We start from the raw sequence: 10,743 nt of genomic DNA, 5'->3' as shown, positions 1-10,743 counted from the left end.
TTCTAATTTGATTCATACTTGTACTGAGTCTTTTAAAAATTTTTCAGTTTTTCTTCTTTTCATGCATTTTTTGCCTGTAGTGTATCTCCAAGCCCTCCAACTCTATGTTCTATGACATTTCTTTCTTTCCTAGAGCCCTATTCTGCTGTTTTTAAAATCCCATGTCTTCCTGGTATTGCTGTTATGCTACTGATGGAGTACGTGCTCAAATAACTTCTCAAGAAAAAAGCATATGGCAAGTAAGCTCAGTCTTTGCATGTCTAACAACGTCTTTAGTAATTTGTCACTAGTACAGTGGGGCCTTGACTTACGAGTTTAACTCGTTCCTAGACCGAGCTCGTTAAGGAGCTCGTTAACTCAAATTACTCTATCAACTCAATGCAAAAAATCAGCTGGTATCTCAAAAAACTCGTTAGTTGGGACACTCGTAAGTCAAGGCCCCACTGTAATTGACTAAGCATAGGTTTCCCAGGTTGAAAATTATTTCCCGCTGAATTTCGAAGATATTATACCATTATTTCTAGTATAGCTAATAACAATCTAATGCCAACGTGATTTTTGTTTTTTGTAGGAGTTTGCACTCCTCCATCCCAAGATAGCTCTTAGGATTTCTCTGTATAGCTTATTAAACTAAAACTTCCAAGTGATATGTGGCCCTTCCCATTGCCCCCAATCATAACTCAGGAGGCCCTTTTTGATTGAAAGTTCACATCTTTCATTCTGGAAATTTTCATTGTATCATTTCTTTAATGTCTTTTCCCCTTGGTTTCTCAGCTCTTTCTGGAATTATTACTCTTACTGGACCCCCTTTGGATTGATCTTCTCTGTGTGTGTGTGTGTGTGTGTGTGTGTGTGTAATACTCTCATATTTTACATATTTTTGCTCCAGGTTTGGGGAGATTTCCTCTAATTTAGCTTGCAATCTCCTATTAAATATTTCATTTCCTAGGGTTCCTTCCCATTTTCTGAATTTTTTTAACAGCATCATGTTCTTCTTTAATAAATAAGAACATTCTTTATAATTAGTTTTGCAGAGTTTTTATACAATTTTTCTTGAATTTCCTAGATTATATGTTTCCTCTGGGGTCAGTTTTTCTCTACTTATCTTTCTTCATCATACTGTAGGCTTTCTCAAATGTTTGGAGATTCTCAGTTGTCAGGCTATTCTTAAAAATGAGACAGGAGAAAGGCCGACTAGAACCCTAAACCATGATTGGAACTGGCTGATTGGCAGGCTTCCATTTAGGGTGAATAGTCGGAAATCTGATCATTGCTCTAGCAGCGGTTCTCAACCTGTGGGTCGCGACCATCGGAAAACACATATAGCATATCAGATATTTACATTACAATTCATAACAGTAGCAAAATTACAGTTATGAATTAGCAACGAAAATAATTTTATGGTTGGGGGTCACCACAACATGAGGAACTGTATTAAAGGGTCGCGGCATTAGGAAGGTTGAAAACCACTGCAAGGCCTCCAAATGCCAGAGTACAGATGGCTTTGCACTAGGATACCAATGACAACTCCAACTGCCCAAGTTTCCTCAGAAAGATCCTTCACTGTTTTTAGAAAAGTCCCCTCTGGTCATTTCCTGGTTGGTTGGTTAGTTTTGCTTTTGTGTTTGGTTGAACACATAGTTGCAGGGAGTTCTTGGCACCAGAGTTGAGGAGCAGTGATGGAGGGTGACCATTCCATATACAGATCTTCACTGTCTTTGTCTTCTCTTCATTCTAGCAACCTAGAATCCCCAACCTCTGCACGGTTCTACCACATAGGGAGGCTCCCTCATCTTCTCTGACCCTCCAAGCATAACCTGACCTATAATTTCTTCCACTTGGTGTTCTCGCATGCACTCTGTCTTACAGAAATTCATTGGTTCAGTGGATAGAGCGTCAGCCTGTGGATGGAAGGGTCCTGGGTTTGATTCCGGTCAGGGGCACATGCCTGGGTTGTGGGCTCGATACTCACTAGGGGGTGTGCAGGAGGCAGCCGATTGATGATTTTCATCATTGATGTTTCTCTTTTGTTTTTAATATAGTTTTATTGATTTCAGAGAGGAAGGGAAAGGGAGAGATAGAAACATCAATGATGAGAATCATTGATCAGCTGCCTCCTGCACACACACACACACACACACACACACACACACACACCCGCCGCCACACAATCACACACACTGGGGATTGAGCCAGCAACCTGGGCATGTGCCTTTGACCAGAATCGAACCTGGGACCCTTCAGTCTGCAGGCCAACATTCTATCCACTGAGCCAAACCAGCTAGGCCTCATCATTGATGTTTCTATCTCTCTCTCCCTCTCCCTTCCTCTCTGAAATCAATAAAAATACTTTTTTAAAGAAATTCATTGAAATCACTTATCCTTTTGTCTTCTAAACTTTTTGATCTTGTACCTTTTCTATAATTTTAACTGAGTCCTAGGGGGGAGAGGAAATAATTATGTATGCTTAAGTCCCCACCCTCAACCAATAATAGGAGCAGTGGTTATCCCATTTTACATCTGAAAAATGGAGGCTCATGTGATTAAATGACTTGCCTAAGATCACACAGCTAGAAAGAGAAGGGCCAGGATTCAACTTGTATGCTTTTGACTGTGCCAAACTACTTATTTTTGTCCAAATCATGACTCAGCTGGTATGACCTGAGTGTATACTCAGATGGTATAAATTTATAGTATTATAATACTATGTTTCTATAATACTATAATATCTAAACAGTGTCATTTGTATATAAAAATGACTCAGAGACTGCACAGACTACAAACTGTACAATGTCGCTTTACAAGTTACATATCTAGAATAAAATGAGAAATCATCAAAGTAGTAGCAGTTTTATATTTTGTGGGTCAGGATGAAGTATACAAGTGCTTGGGGAGAAAAAATTGATAGGAAGGGCTGGATTAGCATTCAGGTAGTGGTGGCAAGGGCTTGGCATACTGAATGCTCTGGACACTATCAAATCCACTTTAGAAGTCACAATTGGGGAGCAATTGCCTCAAAGAGGTGGTGCAGACTCCAGAGTAGTGGAGTGAATGGAAGAGACTCACCAGAAAGGTAGGGGACACCATTCACTTGGATGCCACTTTCTCAAACATCCAATACTTATTAAGCAACTACTGTGTACAGACACTACAATAGGCTCCAGAGATACTTTCTTCTTCAATGAGGGTAATATCCCCAAAAGGTGAGGCTTTCATTCTGGGGGACTTCTAGAAACTAAAATTCCACAATATCACATAGGAACACATCCTATTCACAATGGTTTAATATTTAAAGTATTAGAATTGTTCTAGTTCAACCACAAATATAGTTTGAGGGCTTTTGAGTAGCTCATTTTTGTCCCATAGATCTTTATTGAGCTCCTACCTAATGGCAGCCACTGGGGTTAGGACCTAGGGACACATGGTGCAGAATATAAGATTATTTCTAATGAAGGTTAGCACTTATCCAGCAAAGACAATGCTGAAGCGTCTACTTTTCTGTTTCTCAGAGGTGAGGCCAAATTAACTTAACTATGAAATGTAGAGGCTGACTCTTAGCAAGAGGCACAGAACACTGGACTAGATAGATGGTGAATGTGGTATATGCTGGTATTAGGCAACTGTGATATTAGCTTAGACAAATAAATACTGTGGAAGAACATAATTTAACAGAAAATCCTTCTGTTCATAGTGTTTTTCTTGACTCTTCACATTCCTTGTGGATATTTTGGTCTGACACTGTAGAGAAATTCACTGAGGTCTGAAATAAGTGAGTATGTACCCTCTGTCCTCACAGGATGGCAACAAACCTGTGAACTTGGAAAGAGAACAAAGCGTTCTAGTATGATAAACAAAGAAAATGGAAATTAAAAAGTTTGGTTTCCTCTTTTCTGTATCAGTACATACCAGCTGTCAGACACCACTGAATAATCTACTCCTCCTGTTCCTGAAAGGTAGATAGTTATTATTAAAGCATTGCCAAAAGGAAGTATGTTTTAATTTTCAATAATAATGGCACAAATGAAGCACTAATACAACAAACAGAAGAGAAACTTTAAAAAATACAGTATTTGCATTTGTGATTTTTTTTGTCCCATCTAATTCCGCGCTCTCCAATGGTCTCCAAAATCTCGCCAGCAGGCTGACATCCTGATAAACACAAAGAGGAAGAAGGAAAACAGGCTAACAGGCAGGGTGGGTGCGGCAGCTAGAGAGGTCATGGGGAACAATAAGGAAAGTGCAGCTACTCAAGTGTATGCAGATAAGGCTTTAGGTTCAAGGGCTGAGATTGCTCTTGCAGAATACACCCTACTGCAGAGTGCCCACATGGTACCTGATGGCAGACTTCCAATGAAGGAGCCCAACCTTTAGGTTCTTTTGTGTAGCCCTCACCTCCAAACAAAGCAAGTTGCAAAACCAGTTCTAACATCAAGCAGCAGAAAGCTTCCTTTCTTTGGGAAAAACTAGTAAAGGCATCTCTCTGTGTCCTCCTCCTGCCAAAGGGCCAGCTTTTTCCTGAAGTTGCCACTATTAGAGAAAACTTGCAAAGGCTGTGGTGGTAGAGCACAGAGTTTAGTAATTAGAGTAAAAATGAGTCCATGTTCATCCAACTCTGCAGGAGTGAATTCCCCTCATTGAGCCTCAAATTCTTCATCTGTAAAATGTGACAGGCAGATTGAATCAGAAAATAAAAGTGATTCTAAATTTCTAAAAGACTTTCCTCTTTACTCTATCTTCCAATTAAAAAAGATTAAGCAGTAAGAGCATAATCTAGTCCACCTACTTTCCATATACCTGAGATTAATTCACATACTTTCTGATTAATATGATAGCATTATCTTCAGAAACACACACATCCAGTTTCAGACAGTCCCTGGGGTCTTGGCAGCCAGGCTGATGCAGGCAGGGTGGTGGACAGCACCCACTGCTCATGCTCCCGCTGATGCTCTTTCAGGACACAATACCTCCTTTTCCAAAATGTTTACTTTTTGCTCAGAACAATGATGGATGTATGGCTAGGTCTTCATTTGATTCAGTACCTGAACAATCGGCTTCTTATATTATTTCTCCAACACAGAATTAACTCATAATTTTGTGACAAGTCACCAGAACTCTTGGTTGAATAAAAAAAAACATAAGCTATCACCCAATTCTGGCCTGAAAGTTCTTCTGGAATATCCCGCAGTATTACCATGTCCAGATAGCCGACTACATAATAGTCAGAACTGACTTAATTAGCAAAACATGTTCAATAATGCCCCTGTAGGTGTCACATTCTTAAGTATTTATAACAATAAATTAGAAGTCAGAGTTGGGTTAGCAAGTTCACTTAGTTCAAGCCCTTTTTACAGTTGAGACTCCCAAATTTGTTTCAAGTTGGAAACTGTCGAAGAAGTGTTCACAGCATGTCCCACTCACAAATCACCTTCTGTCATCTTTCATATCCACATGAGAGACCAAGCCCTATTTCACTCGTTCAAATTTTATTATTGTAGTTATTAGTAATAAACCAATAGAAATAGGATAACAAAGGGAAAAATTCAGGATAAATAACCTCTTTCTTATGAATTACAATGCATGCACACACACGTTACTTCCTGCCTACATTCTGTCCTACTGTACAGTTAAACGAAACAATCCACAGAATAACATGAGCAGCTGATAACACAAGCTGGGCAAAGGACACCAGTGTGTAAAGTCTCAGGCTGAGCTTGGACTAGATGACCAGCTTCTCCATGCTGAGTGTACTTGTGGTTTCATCCTCCTCGTTTGACCCAAAATATCCGGGGAGGTCTAGCATCCTCTGCTCCGCCTCGGTGAGGCCGAATGACGTGTTGTCATAGAAGGCAAACTCCGGGTGAGCCGGGAAGCTCTGACACCTGTCTTTTCTACATTGAGGAGGGCTCAGAGGGCTCACCCTGTGGTAGCTATCTTTGGGAGCAGTGGGTGAAGGCTGCTTCCTTGAGACACTCCTTTGACTGGGGGACGGGCCCCTCCGAGCTCTGGGAGGCTCTGCTCTCTCACCTCCCGCCACCAATCCTGCCTGGCGAAACCCTAGGTCTGGTTTCCTCATGGGCTGCCTGAAGGTGCAGGATTTAGGGAGAGAGCTTAATGGAGCACTGGTTCCACTTGCTCCTTGGAAATGGTCCCGTTTCTCAGGAAATAGGGCAGCACCTCGACTCTGAGGTCTAAATCTGCCTTCGGCCTGGTCCCAGGGCCGCGTCCTCGCACTGTAGGTCGGGGCCTGCCGGGGCGTCAGCGTGGACATGCTCCTCTCCCTGAACGGCCGGGCCTGCTTGGTTTCGTGGAAACTGGCAGTCCTCCTGAAATGAAAACTCCTGGGGTAGCTTCTCTCCGACAGCCCCCCTCGGCTGCCCACGTGCCTCATCTGCGACTTGCGGATGAGGGTCTGGCTGGGGCTTACAGCACAACTGGCCTGAGAGACAGGCACATCCAGCCGGGAGGGAGGCCTCTCCCCGGCGCCCACTGCAGGCTGCTCCAGAAAGGGGGATTTGATCCGGAACTTGTTTGCTGCAGCGTCTTCTGGGCTCTCTGGGTCTAAGGGCAGGTCTGAGGGCAGCGTGGCGGCATCGATGGCGGTGTCTGTCAGGGGACTCTGAGACACGTGGTACACTTTGGTGGTCTCGGTCAGGCCTTTCTTCTTCATCTCCTTCAACTGCTGCTGGGCAAGCCGGTAGCTAAATAGAGGGGGGATTATCTTCTGGGCGTTGGATTGGAAGCTCTCACTGCCAGAGGCCTCGTCCTCAGGAGTCACTGGCGCACTCTGCCTGTAGGTCAGGGGGATGCCCATGTCCCCCGGGCTCCCCGAGGGCCCGTCACCTGCATCCGAGAAGCTCCCACGCTGCTCGCTCAGCTCACAGATGTTCTCCTCGTCGGAGTTCTTCCGGAAGCTTGGGGAGTGGATGGAGTTGTGTCGGGCGGGGGTGCCACACTTCGGGGGCCGGCCAAACTTCCTCCACAGCGTGATGAGGATGGTGGCAACGATGATGAACAAGCACAGGGATATCCCAGTGATCGTCACAATGTTGTTGGACTTCACTGGACCCTGGGGCTGAAGAGGAGATGGACTAGATGGCTGGAAAGCTACAAAAAAAAAAAAAAAAAAAGGAAAAACAAATGTATTCTCTAGAATTGTTTTTTCTGCATGGTTTTAAGATCTCTAAGTGGCTTGCTCTAATTATGTAGCAGTTAAAAGTAAACTAACCAAGGACTAGAATTTGTCTTGACTATGTATTTCTGCTGGCAGCTTAAGCCAAACTAAAAAACGGAGACCCATAGAAGTGAGGTGACCAGATAAGCCACAATAAAGGTGACTTGGGCTCACAGCTCCTACTGACAATTGCCTCAAATTTTCTACATAGAAGCAGCATGAGGAAAGTTTTAAGGTAAAAATGAAAGTTTTCATTTAAGATACATGGGACAACAATAGTTAAGTGTACCTTTGAGATAGATGTACATCAGGAAATTCTTACAAGTATAAAACTCAAAATGCAAAATAATTTAAGTAGGTTGTAAGAGAAATTCATACGTGAAAATCAGACTTTGGACAATGTCACTCAGTTTTCCTTTCTAATATCCAGGAACTGACTTTCCTAATTGTTAAGCCCCCTCATTCTCACTTGGCCATTTTCAGCTCTCCACTCCCATTCCATACTTCTATGTGGCATTGGTTTTTTTCTTCTTCTTCCCTGCTCTCTCAAACTGGTTTGCCCCACAGTCACCAAAATGTTTCACCAATACTCAGACGCCATCTGAAGCTGCAGCCTGAACTGCCACTGAGATATCTGGGAACCTGAGACCAACTTATGCCACCAGACCTCACCTCTCTTTCCTCCTTGGTCACTGTCCACCATTCAAGTCCTTCCAGTCACTTGTCTGATCTCTTTTTTCTCAGTCTTATTGTCACCAGCCCTGGGCCTGTCCTCCCACTGCTCTTTTCTCCTTCCTATGGTCCCTCTGGGACACCTGACAACCAAGCTCGTCAACATCCAGAATCTTTCCACTCCCTTCACCTCCTGGCCTTACCTGAGGCCTGGATGACCACAGGGCACAGCTTCTTCTCCACACTCTTGAGGGGAAGCTGGACACCAACTTTATAAGCAAACAGGGCCAGCAACAGGTGTGTCCTCCCTCTCCTTTCCAATTGCCACTTTCAACCAATTCGTTCACCTCCATACAAAACTTCTACTCTTTTTATTAGAAGCCATCCACTTAGATGACTCCCCTACTCCTCCCTAAATACTGTAAACTCCCAACCTCATGGCAGCCATCAGTCGCTAGGACCTGGGTCCCCGTCTTCCTCACCGTCCCAAAGCTAGGACCATCTAGGTGACTTCAGTGTCCATCCAACATATCACACCTTCCCACTGTCTGCCGTTGCTCCTCTTCTGAAGGCTTACATTTCATAGCCCGCTTTCTGACTGTATTTCCCTCTCACTCACTGTCACTACACTGGCTGTTCAAGCTCACTGCAATTTCTGATTCTGCAACCCCTCCATTTTCTCCCAATCTGCCAGCCACATCCTGGCCTCTCTTCTCTCCCTACAACTCCACTCTCTGACCTCTAATATTGAGTTATACCCCTTTTCCTGCTCTACAGCAAAAGCCCATTCCTAGATAAACTCAGACATGTGAATTCCAGCTGCTGCAGCCAGGCCCTGGTGAAGAAAATAACTCACTCAGCAAGCCAGTGCCTCCACTTGCTGACAGTACCCAAATCCTTCCATGGATTCCTAAGCAACTCTCTCTTCCAACATCTACAATACTGCTTCAAAGGTTCAACACTTTCTCAAACCCCCTATCTAATCTTCTTCCTCGGCAGTCTGCTAGGTCACACAAAAAATAGAAGCTACCAGGCAAGGGTGGCCTAGAGAGCACCCAAGCTGCTTCTGCTATACTCTCCCCGCCATAAACTTAACAGCAACTGCACCTCTATTTGCCTCTTTCTCTACAGAATTAGAAGTGTCCTCCTATAAAGGCAAGTACACCAAGTGCTCTCTAGGCTGCCCTTCTCCAGGGGGCTTGCCCCTCTGTACCAATTATCTCCTGCATCTCCTCCATGCAGGGCCACAGAAACATGCTCAAGCTCTTCTCACTCCGAAAAGACATCTCTAGAATCCTCTCACTACTGCCACAGCCACAGCTTGTTCCTTGTCTTCCCTGCTAAACTTACAGAAAGAGGAGTCCACCTTTGCTGACTTACTACTTCCACATCCTCACCTCTGGCTCCTGGGGATTCCAGTGGTTTAAAGCAGCGCTCACCAACCTTTCGGACCTCGCGGACCACCAGTGGTCCGCAGACCACCGGTTGGCGACCGCTGGTTTAAAGGGCTTCTGTCGAGGTCATTAATAACCTAATGGCTGAATTCAAAGGAGTTCCTTCCTGGTATTTCTTGAACCCTGCAGCACTTGCTACTGTTTGACACTTCTGTGACTTTTTCTCCTCTTGGTTTCAATGATAACACTCACTTATCTAATTTGGAGAGAAAAACATGAATTCTGGAGCCAGGGAGGTCTAGGTCCCATCCTGGCTCCACTAGCTTTTCTCTCTCCACCGATGTCCCACCAACACTGTCAGCTCCACATGCCCAAGACTCGCCATCTTTCCCCAGAACCTGTGCCTCCTGCAATATACTCGATATCAAGGGAATGGCAGCACTTTCTGTGCACTGGCCACTCCTAGAATCCTGGATTTCATCCTGATGCTTCCCTCTCTGTCATTTGCCACATCCAGAGTCTGTGAATCCTTCCCTCCTCTGCAACTCCACGCTGGTGCTTCATTTTCCACCTGGGTCACTGGAAAACTCTTAACAGACCTTGCTGCTGCCACTCCTCCCCACCCCAATTTGTACTCTGCACTACAGCAAAGAGATCCCTCCAAAACACATGTCCAAACCGTAAGGCCCCTCAGGATCTGGCTCCTGCCAGCTTGTCCAGCCTTGTTTTTACCACTCCCTCCTGGCACACTGTCCTCTAGCCACTTCACTGGACCATCTTCTTCCATGCTTGCTTTCCTCCCTTTGCTAAAAGTTCCCTTCTCACCAAGTTCGCCTCAGTAGCACCTCCTCAGCTCTCCAACTTCAGCTCAAATATCACCTCCTCCGAGAACAGAGGTGTTCCCAGCATGGGTTATCATCCCTGAGAGCTTCCATAGCAAGCTGTGGATACCTTTACCAGTGCAGGCTCTATATTATACTACATATTATGCCTGTTTAAGTATCTGCTGAGCAATCTATCATAAGCCACTTCTAGACAAGGCATGTCTTCTCTGTATATTATCAACCCCAGTCATGGTAACTTGCACATAACTGGTACTCAATAAATGAATGATTAATTAATCAATTATTTAAAAGGTAATAGCAAAATGACCAATATCCACCTACAGAATGTGGGTGCAATGGCAATTGGATCCTCCTCCTCTTGTGTTGAACAAGATGGACCAAATTAACAAAGAACTAGACTCAAACCCTGGCATGAAAACATCCTTTCAAAGCCAAACAAAACTCTCAATCCTCAACCAAGTGAAAATAGTTGAATAAAAAAGATTTGTTTCCTGACTTATCACTTCTTTCATCTTCAGTGGCTGCTGAGCTCAGGGATAGCAGCTAAGTGAGGGCTCTTCACTTAGCTGTTATCTGACATGGCTGGATCCCTTCAAAGCCACAGCAGGTGAAAAGCCCAAAATTTGCCACCCTCGTCCATCTCGGCCTCATCTAGTCTTTC

General features: G+C 44.3%; 1 protein-coding gene across 4 annotated transcripts in view; it reads right to left on the bottom strand.

Annotated features, from left to right (window-relative positions):
* Positions 1-2,876: 2,876 nt before the first annotated feature.
* THSD1 (thrombospondin type 1 domain containing 1) overlaps positions 2,877-10,743 on the bottom strand; it is a 58,077-nt gene continuing 50,210 nt past the window's right edge. For all 4 annotated transcript variants that reach the window (XM_070409128.1, XM_070409127.1, XM_070409130.1 and 1 more), the window contains one exon: positions 2,877-7,104. In XM_070409128.1, coding sequence (XP_070265229.1) covers positions 5,717-7,104 — 1,388 coding nt within the window. In that variant the 3' untranslated portion in view covers positions 2,877-5,716. The remainder of the gene's footprint in view (positions 7,105-10,743) is intronic.

The sequence above is a fragment of the Myotis yumanensis genome, unplaced genomic scaffold (genome assembly GCF_028538775.1).
Source record: "Myotis yumanensis isolate MYYU_CA2020_CCGP unplaced genomic scaffold, mMyoYum1.0.hap1 SCAF_3, whole genome shotgun sequence".
In the NCBI taxonomy this organism is placed as follows: domain Eukaryota; kingdom Metazoa; phylum Chordata; class Mammalia; order Chiroptera; family Vespertilionidae; genus Myotis; species Myotis yumanensis.
The sequence above is the reverse complement of the archived record's forward strand: the minus strand, read 5'-3'. Positions and strand labels throughout refer to the sequence as shown.